This window comes from Struthio camelus, chromosome 3, assembly GCF_040807025.1.
Source record: "Struthio camelus isolate bStrCam1 chromosome 3, bStrCam1.hap1, whole genome shotgun sequence".
In the NCBI taxonomy this organism is placed as follows: domain Eukaryota; kingdom Metazoa; phylum Chordata; class Aves; order Struthioniformes; family Struthionidae; genus Struthio; species Struthio camelus.
In genome coordinates, this window is record NC_090944.1 from 139,230,497 (window position 1) to 139,250,586 (window position 20,090).

A 20,090-nucleotide genomic window follows, 5' to 3' on the forward strand; every position below is an offset into this window, starting at 1 on the left:
GCCATTCCAGGTGCCCCTTGGGCGAGGAGAGGGGGCCGGGGCCGGGCTGGCGGCGGGGTGCTGGGCAGCCCCCGCCGTGGACGCGCCGAGGCCGGGGCGTTGCTGGTTTGCTGCCAGTGCAGGAAACGGCCTCCGGGGGGAGGAGCTGGTCCCTCTCTGCCTTCGCTTGGGGCCGTCCGGTGCCTCCCGGTGCTCCAGGCCCCCCCGGGCTCTGAGGACACTGGGAGGGCTGCAGAGCGGGCGCGGGAAACCGGCCACGCTGCCGCGGCCCGCGCGCGGGAAACCAGCCCCCGCCGCAGCCAATGGGGGCCGGGGGCGGGGCCCGCGGCGGCGTGACGCGCTCCCGGGGGCCAGAGCCCCGTGACGTTGGCTGCGCCCCCGCCCCCGCCGCATGCGCCGAGCTGCGCCCGGTCTCAGCCGCCGGGGCGGGCGCAGCCTTCGCGGCACCCGGAGGAAGTCAGCGGTTGTCTTTGGTGGAGAAAAGATTATCTGGTTGTGGTAAAAAGCAAACCGCCTGGATGCCCTCCTTAGCGAGACGCGCGCTGGTCAGGGACCCCGTTCTTCTCGCAGTGAGAGAGGGGAAGTCAGCTCCCTTTTTTCCCCATCTGTATATTAAAACCAACCCCCCTGATTTATGACTTCTCAAGGGACGAGCCCTGCGGCTCCTTGAACCCGCTCCCGCTGGGCCGCGGCGACGCCATCCCGCTTCAAAAGCGCCGTGTCCAGCTCCGAGCTCTTCGCCGGCACCGTCTGCGCCAAGCAAGGAGCAAACAACGGCAGGACACCCCGGGACCGGGGCGGGAAGGAGGGTTCCCCGCCGCGAATACGTAGGAGCAGCAGCACGGGATCCGTCGGGAATCGTTACAAACTTTATTTGTCTGTGCATCGTGTACCATTGATTAGGATCGTCACAATTAGTGGGCTCGCTGCCTACAGCGGTGGGCAATACACACAGAGAAAACTCAACGAAGCCGGACGGATGGAAACGGAAGCGTTGCACAGAAAGGCCGTCGCGGTCCTGAGCTGCCGGCGCGGCGCTTCGACTGCTCCCCCAAAGCGGCGAGAAGGAAACAGAAAGAGAACCCCGGGGGGGGGGGGAGGGAGGGCGGGAGAAAAAAAAAACAACCCCCAAAACCCAAAACCACCCTCATACCCCTAGAGGGACTCGTACTACCGGTTAACGCACGTTTCCACCGCTCGCTCAAACGCCAGCCGGGCTGGAAGACGCCGGCCCGGACGTGCCGGCGGTGGCCCCCGGCGGTGGAGCCCGGCGGTCCCACCTCCGCGGGCGCCTTTCGGGGGGCCGGAGGCGTCCGCCCTCTCGCTCGGCCTCCGAGCGGCTGCGGGAAAGGAGCCGCTCGCCGCACCGACCCCGCCGGATCGCTGCGGGTGGACGGAGGGACTCCACCACCACCACCCCTCGCCCTCCCACGCGAGTCTGTCCCTACCCGGAAAAACCTCCGCTCGCCCGGCTGTTATTGCTTCCCCTCCTCTTACCCCCACCACCACCCCGCCGTGAAGAGGAACCAACCAAACGAAGACCCGCGGCGAACCTAGACGAGCTGAAATAAATAAAACCGGGTGGAAGAGAACGACGCTTGCGTCGGCAACGCTCAACCCACGCGGCTGGAAGGACTAGCGCTATAGGAGGCTATATACAGAGAGGGTTCGTTTCCGTCATGCAAAACGTTACAAGTACCACGACAGCATGCCTAAACAGGCGGGAGCGCCGCGAAGGGGGGGAGCCCGCGCCGCTCTGCAGGCCCTCCGCGGCTTAGGACGCCGGACACGAGGTTGCGGCTGTGCGTCTCCGAAGCACAGAGGGCAGGGGAAGAGCAGGGAGGCGGGGGATGCTAATTGTACACACGCCAAAACAAACGAACGGACAGAAAAAAAAACACACACACACAAAAAAAAAAAAACCCAAAAAAATCAAATGACAAAAAAGGTCGTGTTCTATCCTCAGAAAGCTCCCCGGCTCCCCTCTTCTTCAGTCCGGTCTCTGGCTTCTTGTCGACGGGGGCCGGAAGGGGCCGTTCCCAAGCGGCGAAGGCAAACGGATGCTCGTCGGAAGCCGGTACCCGCTCGCTCGCTCTCTCGCCGCTCCTGCCCTCGCCCACCGCTCCGCTTCTCTCGGCGGGCCTTGCCCTGACCGACGCGTCCCGGCCGCCGTCACGTCCGTCCTCCCCGGGCTGGGGCGGTGGGCGGGAGAGAGCAACAGGAAAGGATTCGGGCGCCATCGGCTGCTCTTGTCGGTGGCGTTGCACGGAGGGCCCGGCCTGGAGGCTCCGCGCCGGGGCCGCTGCCCCCGGCAGGGGTGCTGCCGGCTTTGGGCTCCTGTCTAGTTCAAAGAACGCTCCAAAGCCGCTTTCCGTCAGCAGGTGTGTGAACATGGCAAATCGCTTTTATTCTTTCTCTGTTCATCATACACAGCGTTATATCTATATCTATACCTATATATTGCTCTATATAGATACATATAGATATATATATATTTACTATCTCTGATTGTTCCTTCAGAAGCCCTTTATGTGGCAGTAGGCTTCCAGAGATGAGAAGAATATGTACAAGAGCCAAAGGAGGATAAAGAGTGAGGATGTGAGCAGCTTGGAAGTCCGCGGCCCGCCCAGCTCACCTCCGATCTCGGGTCTCCGCCGGTAGAGCAGCACACCCACACTGATAAAAGCAAAAATGGTGAAGAGGGTGACGGAGAAGGCCAGGGTGCCGGGCGAGACTTGGAAGGCTTGTCCGTGCGCCGCGTGGTAGATGGCCGCGATGGACCAGGCCACCCCGATGCCCAGGAAAACGTTCACAGCGTTGCTCCCAGTGACGTTCCCGATGGAGGCGTCTGCGTACTGGTCCTGCGTGGCTGCCACTTTGCTGGCGAACGTGTCTGCAGAGAGAAGGCAGAGAGAAACCCCCCAGGAAGTAGCCGGTCGCTGCGGGATGGAGGCAGGCAGCTCGGGTATCGATGCTGACGGCATCGCTGGGGGAACGAAGCTACTGCGACAGGGTACGACCCCCGTCCCTTTTACAGGGGAGAAAAAAAAAAAAAAAACCGCGCAGGTGGGCGCGCGCAAGCCCAGGCTCCCCAGCAGCTATAACACCAGTGGCAAAAGAGCCGCGACAAAGCTTGCCTGGCCCTTTACGCCGCAGCACTCCTTGCTGCTAGCAGCGCTGAGACGCTGCTCTGCGCAGCAGGGATGTGCCGATTTTACATCCAAACCCGCTCGGGATCTGCAGGGTCTTGCAGCTCACACCACAGGAGTGGAGTTGGGGTACAGCATACCAACTCCAGAAGCCGCCTGTATTTTAGACCCTGTATCAAGCCACATATTTTATACCTTGTATTTTGCCTCTTGGTAGATAGTAAAGGTTAAAAAAAAAAAAAAAGCTCCATAAAATCAACAAATCAGCCGGACAAGAGGCTTCATTTCACTGCCCATTTGTCTGCGCTCTGCCTGCCTTCTGGCAAGTGCCCTGTGCCTTCGCGGTTTTGAGGAGCCATACAGAGAACCTCCTGCTTTTCTGAAATGTTTCCTTAAATGTCAACTTTTGTCAGCAAAAGCGGGAGGGAAGTCTTAGGCCATCCAGGCTGGGAAGCAGCCTTGCAAAACTAATGCCTTAAAAGATCCAGCTCCAGAAGTCCAAAAAATTCCCCTTCCTTCCTTTCCTTGCCCTAATCCATTCTCCGTTTTTACTGCGCTGCTTCTTTTTCAAACCCCAAGATCTTTAGGCCAAATTCAAGATTTTTGGGCACCCAAGTGCTGACTATTGGAAGTTCGGGACTGGTGAGAGAAGGAAGCGGGGAAGCTGGTCGCACTGGGTTAGATCCAGCTCCCTATGACCCAAACCCTTCCTGGACAGGTTCAGAAAGAAAACACAGGACTCCAAACACAGGCAGCACTGTAATTAAAGACCATTTTCCTACTCTGAGAGTGAAAGCTGTGGAGGCTGTCCACAGAAGTAGATACTTTGCAACCTTTGCAAGAGAGAAGGTGCTTGAACTCATTTCCAGGGGACTGAATTCACATCCTGGTTCCACCTTCCTGTCCCACCTGAGACTGAAAAATAGCTTCCACAAACATCGTGGAAGCTTCATTTGGTTTTGGAGAAAATAGTTGAGGACCTCACTGCGCGCAGCTTTCCCAGCCCAAACCTCAGCCCCGGCTGGGCAGAGATGGAGCTTTACAAGAAACTCTACCGTTGGCCTTACCTGGCACTGAAGTTCCCAGCGCGACAAACACGACTGCAGTCACAGAGTCCTTCAAGCCGATGGTGCAGCCAAAATGGGATGCCAGGTCACCGATGAAAGCTGTCAGGAGGCCAATCATGAGGATGGAGACGACGAAGCAGGCCCAGCCATTCCAGTAGTCTGTCGGGGGCACGAAGGCAAAAAGGACCTTCCAGAAGACGGTCAGAAAGTGCATCACGTAGTCGAAGCAGGAGGGCAGCTTCTCCTCCCCACATTCATCATCGTCGTCGTCTTCCCCTGGAAAAAAGCCACCCCTGCCTCATTAGACTCACCTGTCCTGGGGGAGGTTTGGCAAAGCCCTTGTGCAGACTGGAGCCCCCCCCCCCCCCAAACACTATCCCTCATGACTTGGGCTCAGAGCCAACCCTAGAAGGCCGTGACTTCCAAATATCTAATTTTCTGGAACGCAGGACACATTGAGATGGGTTTCTAAGTCACAAGCACTGGGCATTCAAAGAGCATTGCAAGCTGTGTTAAAGACATCCCTTGCCTTGGAAGAGGTAATTTGTTGTTGTGTCTAACACGTTTTATCCCTCCAGGAATGTGGAGCACCAAATCTCGCTACACTTCGTACCAAGGGAGGACCCAAACTGCAGCCCATCCCTGTCAGATGGCAGGAGCTGGCCCTGCTCTCTCTCCCAGCAGGAGACCCCAGGACAGCAGGGAAAGGGGGCCAAGACACAAGGATGCCACGAGCACCTGTTGAAATCCAAGCCGCTGCTCTGCTCCATCCCAGTGGATGAGGTGAAAAGGTCCTACCCCACCGAACACCAGATTTAGGGGGACGATGGAGCTGTGTCCTGCTTCACCCAGCAGCCACAGTGTCAATCAGGCAGGCATATGCTTTTGAATGAGACCATGCAATTTTTTTATCTGCCCCACTGCTGGCCAGGCTGAGCATTCTTCTTTTCACATCCTTCTCCACAATGAGGCTCTTTAATTGAATAACAAAATGTATAAAGTCTCCCGTAGGGAGAATAAAACGATCTTGCTGTACGCTGTGTACCAATACATAAGTGTCAATTAACCTCATGTTCAAACGGTGGCTCTGTGCCATGACAACAGAATTACTGGGAGAAGCTGCTGGCGTGTTGTTTGCTCTGTTGTCGCTCGTAATAACAATTGCCTTCTACCTCGATGCAAGGGTAGGCGACGAAAAGTCAACTGGGGGCTCAAGACAGAGCATCCCTCCTGGGAAGGTCGAGGCCAAATAAGCAATACGACAAGGGGCAACCTCCACAAACTGCAGCTTGGGAGGTAACAGGTGGACAGCAGGAGAAACTTCTTCCCCAGGAGGGTGGTGCAGCCCTGGGACACGTACCTTGGGTAATGGACATCTCCTTCTCCAGAGGTTTTTCAAGCTTTCACTAAATAAACCCACAATGAACCGGGGGAAAGTCCTATTCAGTGCCCTACTGGGATGTGACTTTGCCTTTGCAGCACCTTTGGAGACCAAGAGCAACACGTGAGCTAGAGGCAGTGAGGAACTTGGCCTCTCTGCAATACAACGATGGAAAGTCGCATCTTGGTCAGCCTTAAAGCATCATCACGCTCACTATGGAAGAAGTGGTAATTAATCAGAAGCACGGTGCTATTATTTTGGCAGATATAAACATCCCATTCCTGTGCAGTGTGGTGGAGATAAGGACCACTTTTTTCAGCCTGGGAAGCCTGCACTGGCCTTTTTTTCAGCCCACTGTGCAAAGGCTGGTCCTTGCAGGACACCCTGCGCTGTGCTGCCACTGTAATTTTGCAGCAGGAATTTTAAATCTCTCCCAAGCTATATGGCAGCAGGGCTGTCGTGGAGCTAAATCTTTAGGGAAATGATAAAGCAGACTGAAAAATGAACACGAGGGCCACTGTCATAACGTTCATGCAGATCTGTCTATCATTTTGTTAAGCAGGAGTAATGGCTCTCTTTCAAAACCTCCTGCCAAACTGACAGGAAAGGCAGAGTGAGGTCGAGTGGTGACCCAGGGGCCCCGTTCAGGAACAGACTAACGAAGTCTGGTGTCGACTTGCTGCAGGAGTGACTTTCTGGGCTGTTGGACACATACCATGGGCAGCTGCACCCGCGAGGCTGACCTCCGCGTGGTAGGCTCTGGTGTGGCCCTGGGGCCACGGCACGCTTCGCTCCTCCTGCACTGCCCGGCTGTCAAAGACGCCTCCTCCTCCTCCTCCTCCTACCTGCTCAGTCGCTAAGCATCGCCCCTGGTTGTGCATTGCTTGGGAAAGGGGGTGTTAACGTTCCTTTCCTGAGCTGGGATATTTCATTTTGAAGTGGGAACGCATGACTCTCACATGCTCGCCGTGGTGGGCTGCAGGGATCCAAACTCCAGCCTTGGAGGTGCTGTAACTCGCCCGGCACAAAATGTAAGGAACTAAAGCCTGGCAGAAACTTAGGTCTGGAGCTCAGAGACAAACTCCTGATCCCCATTTACAAGAGACTGCTCATGTCCACCGACTTTCAATCTCTATTAATCACCCTTCTAGCACTGAGGGTGGCTGCATACCTAAGGCACAGTAGTGACGGGGCTTGCCACATAACTGCAAGTCGGCACATGTGTCACAGAGAGGAGATGCGAGGACCGGTGATTATCTTTGCTGTGATATGGGATGCAATTAAGTAATTGGTTCTGGCATAGATTATTTTAGCCATATTAGCTACAAAACCTGCAGCGAGGACTGTCTCACATAATATGTTCATGCCGTGTCCAAAATAATGGGTGGCCCTTGGCTGGAGGCTCGAAGAATAACGATGCTACAAAAGGAGGGACCACAATTGGAGGGGAGAGCTGCTCCAAGATGTCCTGTCCTTGTTCTCAGAGGCAAAGGGAAGATGGCACGGCCATCACTTTAAATTAATTTATGCTGGGCAGAGGTTGTCCCATGTGCAGCAGAACTCAGGGTAAGGAAGTGTGAATGTTCCCGCATGCATTTCAACACAAAATTAGCCAGATGAGCTCAAATTGCCTTCCTCAGTGATTTACTCTAAGCTGGTTGGTTTTGCCTTGCGTGCATGCACGCAGCCCAGGCTGGGCTGCAGGGATTGTGTCATCCAACCAGTGAGTTATAATGTCTCCAGCTGTTAAAACCACATCTGGGAGAGACCCTCTGTCTTCAACTTCCCACTGGAGTGGGAACGCTACTGGGCATACCGGTAAATCTGAATCCTGTACCGGACGTACTGGTAAACTTGGCGCTGGCACCTGGGAGAGCAGTTCAACAAGGTATTTCAGAGGGAAAGGCAGTTCAAGAGAGAGAGAGAGGCAGATATGACCACAAATAGCACAAGCCGCTATTGGGCGGCTGACCCAACATCGCCCCTGGGGACAGTTTGGCCATACCTTTAATTGCAATCGTCTATACTGAAGCGTGGGGGAAAAAGAAAAAAATTCACACGCTGCCTTCCTGCTCATCATACGATGCAAAGAGGCAGCTCGGAAGAGAGCAGAGGCAAACAGCGCAGTCGCAGCAGTTCCCAGCCCTTAGCCTGGGGATTTAGGAGTAAGGCAGGCAGGCTCTTCCTTGGGAAGCTAAGGAGGTTTCCTGTGCATCAGACAAGGTGATCGCCCAGAAGGGTTTTATCGGCGGTCTTATTTATGCAGCCACTGTAAATAACGGCGCAGCCTGCTTCGCCTCGTGCCCCTCCGCTACGCTCGGTGTTATCGACACAGCCAAGCCGAGACACGAGAGGGGCAGCCCCGACTTACCCGCGCTGACAGTAATAGCCTCAATGAACTGCTCCCTCCAGCTGTTGGTCCCCACCACCAGGGCGAGGTTCGTCTTCTTGATGAGCTTGTCCACGGTATTCTGCGGACGGGAGCGAAGAGGGCAGAGTTAGGGGCTGTCAGGCTGCGCATCCTGGCTAAAACCGGCAGCTCCGGTATTTACAACCACGCGCGTACGGAGGAAACCTTCGCCGATGTTCAGCCGAGGTCGCGAGCCCCAGCGGGGACAGCAAAGGTACGTCCCCTTGTTGCTGGTCAAAAAGAGGTGGGGTTTTTTTTGCAAGTGGGTCACGGAGGGGTGGGGAGGGGGGTTGGTTTGAACCGCTTTGGCGGGTATTTAGCCGCAGATACCACAGCTGCCGGGGGGCAGCTTTCGCTCGCGGTGCCGCCGGAGGAATTTGTAGCGGTCTGCTCTGAAGCACGGGGAACAAGTGGGGCTCGAAGAGGGCCCGAGTTTGCGGCGCTGGGCTCCGCCGCGCTCGTCGCGAGCTGCAGCGCGGCGGCGGGGGGGCACCTTGGTGCCGGCTGAACGTCGCCCGCGAGCCCCGGAGATCGGCCGCGTTCAGGGTCTCGGCGCTTATGCCGTGGCGGTGGTTGGGACGGGGCAGGAGGAGGGGGTCAAAGGGGCGGCGAGGGGGGGTGCCGGGAGGTTTTGGGGGGGGGGGGAGGGCCGGGTGTGGGCGGCACCTTGAACTCGTAGGACTCCTCGATGATGACTTCGAGCCTGGCGTGCTCGCCCAGCACGGGGCGCCCCATCTCGGCGATGCGGCGCTCCTCCTCCTCCTTGCTGCTCAGCGGCTGCTTCTCCTCGCTCTCCTCTGCCAAAGCGCAGCGCCGGGCGGTGAGGGGAGCGCGCCGGGCGCTCGCCTCTCCTCGCCGGGGGGGTGTGTGTGGGGGGGGGGGGTCGGTCGGGCGAGGGTGCGAGCCACGGGGCGGCCGCGGGGCTGGACGGGCTGGGCAGTGGGGTTAAATGGGGGAAGGGGCGGGGGGAGGCCCCCCCCCCCCAAAAAAAAAAAAAACAACCCCACAGCACACACACACACACACACACCCCCACACACGTGTTAGTGAGCCGCGGCCGGGGTGGGGGGCCGGCGGGCTGCGGTACCTCGCAGGGTGACCAGGGCGCGCGGGGGCGGCCGCTCCCGAGGCTGGACCTTCCTGAGGACGGGTTGGCCTGCCGGAGGGGAGCGAGCGGCGGCACGTGAGCGAGCGAGGCCGTCGACGCCGCCGCCGCCGCTGACCCCCGCCGGCGCCGAGGAGGCAGCGTGGGGGCGGGGGGGGGGGCGGGGGGACACACATGGGGTTGGGGGGAAATGACAGGCGTCGACCGGCCGGGCCTCGCGGGCCGCGGCCCGCCGCGCCGCCGGCTTACCGTGCCGCCGCTCGCCTGCCGGGCGCGGAGCGAGGAGGGAAGCGAGAGGAGAGAGCGGGGTGAGCGCGCGGCCGTGGACGGGGCGGCCGGGGTTTGGGGGCTGGGGGAACGGGGCGAGAAGGGGGGGTTTGGGGGGGGGGGAGGGAACGAAAATCCCTACCTGTGAGGGCGAAGCCACCTGAGCGAACCCGAAACCGACACAGCCAAAAGCAACGGGGGGAAAGAGAGAAAGAAAAGAGAGAGGCGGTCAGCATGGCGGCGGCCGCCTCGCCGCCCCCCCCCCCACCACCACCGCCGCCACCCCCGGCCCTGCCCGCGCGCTCGACACCCCCCCCAAAACCCCCCCCCACCAAAGCTCTCCCCCCACCCCTTTAAATTCAAATTCAAATTTCTCATTATTTATTTAATTTATTTCCACCCGCATCACACATCTCTTGGGGGGGGGGAGGGGGGGGCTGGCGGCTGGCGGCGGCGTCTCCGCAGGCTCCTGGGCACCGTGATGGCGGCCACCTGCCCCCCAACCCCGTCCCCGTCCCCCCCCGGCTGCCCCGCGGGCCGGAGCGGAGAGGGAGGAAGGATGGAAGGATGGATGGGCGCTTACCAAGCTCACGCAACAACAGGGCTGTGGAGGAGACAGACAAAGAGACAAACACAAGAAGAAGAGAAGTAAATGAGCAACGAAATCAAAGAAAAGGAGGGGCGGGGGGGGTGGCCGGGGGGAGTCATCCACCACGGAAAGGGGCTCCGGATCGCCGGGCAGCGGTTTCTCGGCTCTGTGAAAGCTGCGGGATGCCGTTAGTTGTAGAGCGAGCGAGAGAGAGGCGCGCTGAAAATGAAGGGACGGAGACGTTTCATGGGACTGCGGATTTGAAACGGGGAATAAAATAAAATAAAACAAAAAGGAAGAGGACTACTGCAAACACGGGGTGGGGGGGAGAGGGGGGGCGGCATGGCGTAAAAGGCACACTCCCCAAAAATTCATTTTTCCCCTTGGAATCGCTTGTGCAAGATCTTCCTTTGGGCTCGGTGGCGGCTCTGCCCCGGGGAGGACAAATACGTCCCACGTGCGGGGCGGCTACTGGCTCCGGCCTCCTCCGGCGCCCGCGCTTCCGGCTCGGCAAGCGGGAGACGAAACGTTCGCGGCCAAAGAGTTGGGCTCGAGGAGCTTCTCGCTCCACCGAGTCTCCCAAAAACGAGACAAAAAGGCTCTTCCCGGGCGCGCTCAGGGCGCAGACGCCCCCCCCTCCCCGACCGCCGCCACTGGGGCGCACGCGGCGGCGGCGCCAAAAATAAAAAAAAAATTTAAAAAAGCAAAAAAAAAAAAGAAAAAAAACGAGTCAAAACATGGCACCGGGTGGCCAAAGCAGTAAACGGCACCTCTCAGCCGCCAAGCGTGGCCGCCGCGTCTCGCGGCGCGGTGCAGCCCCGCCGTGCCTGCTGAAGACGGTGGCGGGGGAGAGCTGGCGCCGCAGGGATTCGGCAGCCGCCTTCTTGCCGAGGCGTTAGCAAGGCTGCGCGGTGTTGCACCTCATCCTCTTAAGTCCCCCTAAACGGGGATACGAGGGCGCCTTGCCGTCGGCAGCGGGTGCCGGAGCTTGTTCCTGTCATCGCTAGGAGAAGCCGACGAGGTAGCGCGGGGCCGGCAGGCTGGGACCCGCGTATAACCCAAGTTCCCCCCATCCCACCACCCCCGGACTGACTGCCGTCTCGTGGCATCGCCTGCTCACGCCGGCAGCCCGCAAGCGCAAAAAGTTACTGCTTTGGCCGCGCGGTTCATTTGGAGCACAGCGATGTCTCCCGACAACAGCGAGGCAGCGTCGCCGGTCCACCGGCTTTTGCGAGTCGGCTAAACATCGATGTGGCTCTGGGGAGGGGGGGGGGACCTCAAAAGGCCTTTGTGGGGGGGGGGGGCTGGCACTGCCCAGGCACTTCCAGCCAGGCGGAAGACAAGAATAAAGAAAACGAGAGCAAAAAAGAAAAAAAAAAAAACAAAAACCCAAAAGAGGCGCAGCGGCTAAGCTTCGAAGGAGGGAAGGCACAAAAACGGCCGGGAGCCAGAGCGCGAGGAGAAAGGAGTGTGAGAGTAGGGAGACACAGAGAAAGCGGACGGCAGCGTCTCGAGAGCTGGTCTGGTTTTACTCTCACACCTTTCACTCCTCTTCGTAGCCACACCGGGTCCTCGAGCACAAGGAAGAAACTGCACTCTTTCTCATACTCCTCACGGTCAAGTATTCTAAGGGTAATGAATTTCCTGCGGGAACACAAGACAAAGGCAAACACATGATCGGGCACGGCACGCTCATGCATCTCACGTCCGCCCAGGTGCCGGAGGCGGTCGGGCAGCGGCGGCGGCCGGGCTGGGGAGGTGGGGGGGGAAGCGGCTGCACGTCTAGCCCCGGCGGAGTATGGAAAAGGGCGTAGGAGCCCCCCCCCAAGCTCCGGCCCGGCTGGGACGTGGCTCGTCGTTCCCCCACCACCCCATCCCAACTCCACCGGGGACCGGACGGCGCGGGGAAGGCGCCCCCCCGCCCCGGCTCCTGCCCTTTTCCATAGGCGCGGCGGCGACGCGGGCTGCGTGTTGGCGGGTGCCAGGCATGAGTGAGGCAGACAGGGACACACAGGCTGGGTCGAGCCCCGGAGCACGTCCCCCACCTTTCTTCTCACTCATCTCCACCAGCCGGGGCTCCCCGATCTCTAGGTAGAAGGTCTTGTTTTTCTCATACTCCTCATCATCTATCACCTTGATTGATATCGTTTTGCTGGAACAGAGAAGAAGAAATAGAGATTCAAGAGTAAGGGGGGAAAAGGGGAGGAGGGGAGACAGGGAGGAGGAGGAGGAGGAGGAGGGGAGGAAGGCCAGGAGAAGGTGGCTGCGGAAAGAAAACAACAGATTTGGTAGCACAGGCCGGAGAGGCAGCAAAGGGCAGGAGCCGAGGGGGCCGAGCTCGCCCCCGGGGCCGAGCACGGAGCAGGGGTCAGGGCGCCCGCCGCTCACGGCGCGCCGTCTTCTCCCACGGGGCCGCAGGCCGGGCTGCCAACGGCCCGACCTTCTCGGCGTGGAGCGGGCTCCCCCGGAAGCGCCTCAGCCTGGAGGCAGCGAGGCACGACCCCTTCCAAAAAACCCATCGTGCAAAACAGCCCCTAGACCGACCCCCCCCCCACCCACCTCCTTGCTCCCCTTTCGCTCCGTCCCGAGGCGTGCCACGGGCCTGGATCTCAGGGGCTTGCGTGGTGCCGGGGCACCACGAAGGGGCTCCTAACCCCCAGGCCCGTCCTCCGACGAAACAGCCCTTGCCCCATCCCTGGGGTCTCCGGGGAGCCCGCGCACGTCGGAGCAGCCCGCGAACAACACGCTCCAGCAGGCTCCCAGCGCCGCGCGCCCAGAAACGCGGGAGCGAGCCCCGCGGCTGGGGTGGGTCGGGAGCGGTGAAATTCGGGCCGCAAGCTCCCGGCTTCCTCGCCTCCTTACAGGCACCTACGCCGCCACCCAGAGCCCCTCTGCTAAGGCCGCAAGTATTTGGCGCGGGAGCCGTCAGCGCAAACATCGCCAAGCGTTTGGAGGAACGGCAGAGAGGGTTGCGAGTCGGAAGCGTGTTAAGTTCGCCCTTCATGCGTCTAATGAAACCATTTAGTCCCAGCGAGCGACGGCTCCGCAAAGTGTAACAATGGGGCACAGCTCAGGGTAATTGTCTTTCTTTTATAATGAACGCCTGCAATAATTCGTTCCGTTTATAATTATGGCTGCAATAGTTGGGGACGTAGGAAAAAACGTCGCCCGATCCGGCTTTGCATTGACGAGTTAAGGGAAATTATTGTATATTAAAAAACAAATGAAGGATGCAAGAACGCTCTCAGCCACGCCGCCGAAGAGGACCTGATAGAACTAACAGAACGGCACAATTTCGAAAACATTACTAACAAAATCAATAATTTTCCTGACAACTCCCATTAAAATGTACACTGCAGCCTCCCTCTACATATTAAAAAAAAAAGGCCCTGCTCAGGAAAGTTAATTAAAAAAAGCCACCCCCATCAATTCTGAGGGCACCAGAGGTATCAAGACATAAACTTCCTACGGGTGTGAACTGGGCTCGTTGCGTGCAGCATTTCTCAAAGCCCTGCAAAATAATCCTCTCCCACAAAAAGAAACCGGGGTGGCAATCCCCAAAGCTGTCCCTGAGGGGTAGATCCAACAGCACTAGGGACCCCTCAAATAACGCGGCTGCAGGACTGGAAATGCTGCTGCCAGCAGGTGCTGCTGTTTCCCAGCTGATCTTTCGCGGGTGTGAGCAAGTGCGCCGTGCTGGGCAGACATTGCTGCTGGCTCGGCCGCAGCACGCGATTTTCGGGCTTCTCTGAACTATCACGAGGCTGCCCGTGCTGGCTGTGGATCACCCCAGCTAGTGCTGCACCCGCTGGTGTAGTCAGTCCCCAGGTTTGCAAGCCTACGGCCTGCAGGCTTCTTTTTCAGAGCTACGCACGACCCTGGAGATGCTGCCTGCCCAGGCATAGCGGGACAAAGTCTGCTGAGACCCACACTGAGAAGTCCCGAAGGTGCACTTGTGTGCTGAAGCCTACATTTAAAAAACTCTCAGCATGCGGGCATGGTAGCGCTTGCGTAAACAGGAAAGACCCGGCTTTAGCTCTGATTTCGGCGCGTGGCGTAATTGCTCCGATCAACAGCGTGCTCTCTGGTGGTACAAGGAGGTGGTGGCACCAGCCCACCGGTTCCTGGAGCTCTGGAAACGTCCTCTGGAGGTGCTCAGCATCAGGGTGGACTGTGACAGACAGCACAGCTAGCCTCGACCCTTCGGAGCCGTCTCTCTGGCTGAGTCGGGTGCTCACGCGCCATGGCTCCTGGCTGCTGCCAAGACCGATGCCCGCTGAGGCCGCAGAGCAAAAGCATCTCCCGCAGAGCAGCAGCTCCTCCTGCCCACGTCTCTGCAGCTCAAGCGCGGAGCTTGGCACAAGCACCACGGGGAGCAAGTTCCAGGCAACTGCACCGGCGACTCCGTTCAGCATCGCCAAACACCCAGGAAAACAACTCGAATCCAAGGGATCCCTTGGCACCTCAGCTCACACGGAAGAAATGCTGTGCAAAGTGCTGCAGTGTGGAGGGTTTCCCAAAACCAAGAGCCAGAACTCCCAAACCCGTGAAACAAAAGGAAAAAGCGGAAGATAAAAACAGTCCCCAAAACGTTACATGCATTTTCTTCACCTCCTGGTAATCTGAGATCAGCTTGGGTGGTATTTTCAAGCCGCCCCTCAACTCTTCTCAGAAGGATTGAAACGGGCTTTGATTTGGGGATGAAAAAAGTGGGGTTTCTGCCATAATCTAACATCTCTAGGAGCTGGGGATTTAAGCCAAACACTCAAGTTCACATGAGTGTGGGACACCACAGCCCTTGAGAATGCCAGACTAGTTTCTTCCTGCCTCGTCCCTGGGCCAAACGCTGCGTGGGATCCTTCAGCCTCAGTCACACTGCAGCTGGGAAAGAGCTGTTTCTACAGCCAGCTTTGGGTGCAGGGAGCCCCCGCGGCAAGTCCGCAGTAAACCACTGCGAGAAGCAGTCCCAAAGCGATAGAGCAGGGACGTCAGGGCCAGAGGCAGGAGGCAATCTCTCCATCAGCTCCAAGGCAGGAGTCAATGCACTGGCACTGCGTATGGGCAGAGCCCAGGGACCGCGGGCACAACCTAATGCTGATTTGCTGCACAGAAGGAGGGAGCCGCTTGGACTAGCGTCCCCGCAGTCACTCAGGCCGTGTGTGCAGCACGGCTGGTCCAGGCAGTCCCCGGGGGCATCTGCTCTGCAGTCCTGCAGCCACTTTGCATGTCCTCGTTTCACTCCCGCCGGCTGCCCTGCTGCTGCCACGCTGCAAAGCAAAAGCCACGGCAATTTGGCTTCTTCTCTGACCCAAGTGGTTTTGCGCTGCCTCAAAACAGCATTACCAGCATTTTTCTCCTTTCGTTTGAAAAAAAGGAAAAAGCCATCAAGCTGGCAACGCTGAAAGTGCACAGCCTGGAGGTGCAGGACACTTGTCGCACACAGCGTCCTGACAGCACTTCCAAAGCATCTCCCCAACCGGCAGGGAAAGGCAGAGCTGCGGTGGATGCTCTCAGCTGTACTTTAAGTGCTCTTTCCACCCCATTAAACACATGCCAAAGCTATCTATTTGCAGACGAGGTTTCACTCCAATGCTGACGCGATCCCACTCTGCCATCTTCTCAGCAGGCCACTAAGTGATGATTTTAAGAGAGCCTGGATGTGGTCTGGTACGGGATGCAAAGTTACTACAGATGCTACAGGCTTACTAGGCTTTGAAAAGGCCAGCAGGGAGGGCAACGAAACCAGTGCGAAAGAAGAGAAGCCCAGCATGTGCTAATGGACAGTGCAAGAGGCCGATGGCTCCAAGGGGGATGTCCAGGTTGAGTCTTCCCTCCACTTTGCCTGTACATGGAAATGAGATGAAACTCGTTCCCTCAGCCTCGGCTGCAGGCTCGGGGAAGAGCAATTTTTGCTAGAGATGTGCAGACAGTTGGGTGCGCAGTGCACCTCCTCCACCTTCATGCCAGAGCCGGGCTCTTCACCCAGGTCAAACAGGCCCAACGCCAGTGAAAGGAAAACCCCAGCAGCACCAAGAGAAAGATGTGATCTTCACGAACAGGGTATGCAAATGCCCACCCTCACGCCAAGCCCCATGCCCTCCATCGGCGCTTAGGGGCCTTCCCCGAACAGAAGTACTTTCAAACCACGCTACTTCAGCCCATCTGCAATGCCCTTTTGGAAGAGCATCCCCATACCACCCTCAGGTAGGAGAGCCAAAGGAGAAGGCCTTCTGGCTGGCCATGCTCTAAGGACGGTCCTGCCAAGAGGGGAAGAACCGCTGTGCCCTCTTAGACCCCACGGCCTCCAAGCACAGCCTCTTCTCTCTGACAACTGCCAAGAGCACCTGTCTGCAGAAGGATGTAAGAGCAGGACGAGCTTCTGGATACTATTCCCAGCTGAGGCACTCCCAGCCCCCGGGTGTTTGTGTCTTCCTAGCTGGCCCCAGTTTCCATGAATTTAGCAACTCCTTATGGATTACTCTTGTTTCCCCTTGAGCCTGGGTGAACTTTTGGCATTTGCAACATCCCATGGGCCAGCGAGAGCAATGTGGTTGCCACCAGGCACGAGCAGCGCCCACTCAGCAGCGTGGACAGCAAATAGCTGCTCTTGGGAGGCAACATGCCCCTGGGACAAACACGCCAGCCCGCCCCACGCTTGCTGAAGGGCTGATGGGCAAGCGATCGCATCCAGCGAGCCCAGCAGGGTCAAGGTGCTGACAGGGCAAGGCTGAGCATCCTCCATCGATGGAGGCTTTGTGCAAGGGGAAAGGGAGGGCACGAGGAGAGCTAACACTTAGAGAGAAACGCCGGCAGGGGAAAGCACCCTGTGAGCAACTGGATTCCCAGCTCTCCTGCCTCCGCCAGCCTTTCCTCTCTCGCGGAGCCGGACAGCACCAGGAACGATTGGTGGCAACACCTTTTACCTGCTCGGACCTTTGCATTCTTTTTGAACCGGAATATCTGCCCAGTCACTGCACACCAGTGGAAATCCTCAAAGCCAGGTGCTTCCCACGCCTGGGCAGTCAGCGATCGCTGCAAGCCAGTAAAGGCGAGGGATGCGCATTCTCCGGACGACATTTCCAAATCACGCTTGTCACTGCCGCCCTTTGCAGCACATGTTTTCTTGCTCCTGCAGAAAGCTGCTGCATCGATTTCTCATGCATCTGCTCGTCAGCCCGTCGCTTAATTAGCCAGCGTCAAAGCTCGCCACGAGGGGCGGGCACGTGACGTGGGAGACTCCCCGCTTCGTGCAGCTCGTGCCATCGGCACTGCAAGCGAGATGCCATCAGGGAGCGGGCACAGCCAGGGAGAAAGCTCCCAAATGGGCAGCAGGGCTGGGTGCAGCTGGAGCCTGGGACAACCCCCTGCGGAGCAGGGACCAGGACACTGGGTGCCAGCTGGAACCAGGCGCCAGGAGCAAATGGCTCCTTCACCCCTTGGCTCCATCTTCACCCCTCTTTGCTCGCCATCGCCCCAGCTAGCCTCGTCGGCTGGACAAGCTCTCGTCTTGGCGACTCGAGGCTCTGGCCGTGCTGCTGGAGACGGCCTTGCTGCTTCTGCCCCTGCCCCTGCAGCACGAGACTTTGTGCCCCAGCGCCGGGGAGTGCTCTCCTGCACTTAGCAGCTTCATTGCTCAAATTTCTGACAGCTACGCCAGGAGGGAAGTTGTTTTGTTGCTGGGAAGGAAAAGGAACAGATTGCTTTTTCCTTCCAGCTGGCTGGCAACCAAATTGCACCTGCTGGTGAGGAGCTGACAGCCCCACGTGCGTGGAGAAAGCCAGCTCCATGCTAGGAGTGGCTGCGGCCATGCAGAGAGGGTGACGCAAGTGCCCAGGCAGCACTCGCAGAGACGCTCCTTCCCGAGAGACCGACGATGCACGGGAACAGGATGGAGCTTACGAACGACCTGGTGTCACGTGAAGGTTTTAGATATTATCCAGTGGAGAGGGTTCACTGAGGTTTCTGCCCCCTCCACACACCGCCCAGGCTCTCCGGAGGCCTTCACCACCTTCTCCGAAGTGCGCAGGCACAGCCGCGTCAGCAGGCAATGGCCCCGTGTGGAAAGATATGACCGTCCCAGGGTCCAACTTTGTCTCCCTTTGCACCAACAGACCCGAGGTGTCACCTCTGAGGGGTCTCATTGTCTGGTCTGGCTCCCGGCCAGTGGCTGGGACTGCCTTTATTCACTCCAATCCTCAGTCACCCCAAACTCCACCAGCAGCGTGACATGGGAAACCTCACCCAATGCGTCCGCCGCCTACCGAATAGCAGAGAAGCAGAGCCCTTGCCCGCAGGCAGCGCTGCAGAGCTGGGTAACAGTCTTGGGAACCATCACAGCGGGCTCCAAGGCTTTACCCACCTGCAGGGGCTGCTTTGAGGAGCTCCTTTGAGGAGCCACCTTTGGAAGCGGGGAAGGCAAGATAGTAAGAACTTTGCAGGTGCTGGATGCTCTACAGGAGGAACTGGGAAAAGTACTGTGGCACAGGAAGTCCAAACTGCCTGCTAAACTCTGCCGTAGGCCAGGCTCTGCTGGGACGGCAAGCAGTTGCAAGGGTCGTCTGGGCTTTGGTATCAGCTGCCATTGCTTAATCCTGAGATAATGACTCCCTGCCCATGTGCTGTGAGAAACACCTCGTGGCATCACTCACCCAGTGGCTCTACCGTGGCTGCTGGTGACGGCTGCCACGTCTCAGCCAGGCAGGGCTCCTTGGCTTGGGGCAGGGCTTGCTCCAACAGTTTTGAAATTGTGGGTGCAAAGCCTGCGGGTGATTAGCAGCAAGAGTCATGGCACAAACTGTGCTTCCTGACAAGACTGTGCGAATTAGCCTGCCACGGAGAATAAATTGGCATGGCCGACTCCACTGGCTGTAGACAATGGTCAAAGAGAAACAGGAGCACGTGGGCAGGCAGTGGAGATGAGCAGCCCTGAGCCTACGCTGACGGGATCCCGTGCAGGGAAGATGCCCTGCGAGTCACAGATTTTTATCCACGTAGAGCCCTTTCTGGGCCTGGGGCTTGCTGCCGTGAAATGTCTATACTTAACAGAAATGTTGCTGGAGGCACGCGCACACGGGACGCAGAGGGCAAAGGAGAACCTCCCCGAAGCGCAGCCTGACACACGCTTTAGGAAGGGCAAGTGGGAGCTGATTCGACGTGGCAGCTCAGTTTGCTGGTCCAGCAGCCTGGGTTTGGTGCCCCTTGTCCTCCTCCACCTTCAGAGCCAAAATTTGCTGAATCAATCTTTGTAAGACCGCAGGGCTGCGTTGTCCTCTCTGTGGCTGTGCAGCCCAACACCCACTCCCCTGACCTCAAGGCGGATCAAGTTGAAATGACATCAGGCAGCTCAGCTCCATAACATCAGCCTGCTCCAGAGCATTGCCGCCAGCAGAGCCGTGAAGAAGCCGTGTCAATCCAGCCCGCTCCTCCTTGGCCTTGTGCAGACGCAAGGTGTGGGAGGTGGCTCACAGAGACAGTAGGGCTGAGAGCTGCCGCGGCTCAAATCGCTAGGAGATGGCAGGCACAGCTGATGCCCAGTGCACCAGAAAGCACTTTCCAGGAGCAAAGTGGAAGCCAGGGAAGACAATTTCACATGCTAGACCAAATGCTGCTCAACTGCCTTCTCAGGAAGGCCAGATTGGGCAGGACTTGTCAGATCAGAAATGCTGCTTTTCTGGGGAAACCCTGGTGTTTGCTTCGATCTGACTGTGAGTTTTGCACTCTGGCTCATGCCCTTCTTCATGCCTCTCCCAAGGCCACCTTTTGCAAGGGGCTGCCTGAGCAAAGATGCACTACGCTCTCTTGACTTGCCCCAAAGTGGGGCCTATGCACTTGTTTATGCTTAAAAGCATTGCTGTCCCAGGACAGCTGGGGCTGGGGCCTCCTCCTTCACGTGAGACTGGACGCAATAACATCAGGACAACAGGTTTTTGCTGTTCTTCCCTATCCTGTCACCACCCACCCCCAATGATGGTGGCCCACAGCCCTCAAAGCCCGTCAAACACTGGCTGAAGGCGTCGGATCAGTGGAGGATCAAGCAGGGTAGACTCCTCCTGGATCGCCGTCTGGATCTCCGGGGACAGAAGAGACAAATAGTGCCGTGCAAGCGGCAACGATGAGGAGGGA

At 58.3% G+C, this 20,090-nt stretch overlaps 1 protein-coding gene across 21 annotated transcripts in view; it reads right to left on the reverse strand.

The window, feature by feature from the left end:
- Nucleotides 1-851: 851 nt before the first annotated feature.
- SLC8A1 (solute carrier family 8 member A1) overlaps nucleotides 852-20,090 on the reverse strand; it is a 57,936-nt gene continuing 38,697 nt past the window's right edge. For 8 of the 21 annotated variants that reach the window (XM_068940466.1, XM_068940477.1, XM_068940478.1 and 5 more), the window contains exons 3-11: nucleotides 12,014-12,120; nucleotides 9,963-9,983; nucleotides 9,522-9,539; nucleotides 9,362-9,376; nucleotides 9,095-9,163; nucleotides 8,674-8,804; nucleotides 7,969-8,068; nucleotides 4,217-4,492; nucleotides 852-2,893 (exon numbers count right to left, since the gene is read on the reverse strand). In XM_068940466.1, coding sequence (XP_068796567.1) covers nucleotides 2,517-2,893; nucleotides 4,217-4,492; nucleotides 7,969-8,068; nucleotides 8,674-8,804; nucleotides 9,095-9,163; nucleotides 9,362-9,376; nucleotides 9,522-9,539; nucleotides 9,963-9,983; nucleotides 12,014-12,120 — 1,114 coding nt within the window. In that variant the 3' untranslated portion in view covers nucleotides 852-2,516. Of the gene's footprint in view, nucleotides 2,894-4,216; nucleotides 4,493-7,968; nucleotides 8,069-8,673; nucleotides 8,805-9,094; nucleotides 9,164-9,361; nucleotides 9,377-9,521; nucleotides 9,540-9,962; nucleotides 9,984-11,508; nucleotides 11,613-12,013; nucleotides 12,121-20,090 lie in introns of all 21 variants that reach the window. The other 13 variants (XM_068940479.1, XM_068940481.1, XM_068940482.1 and 10 more) reach the window with 8 other exon arrangements.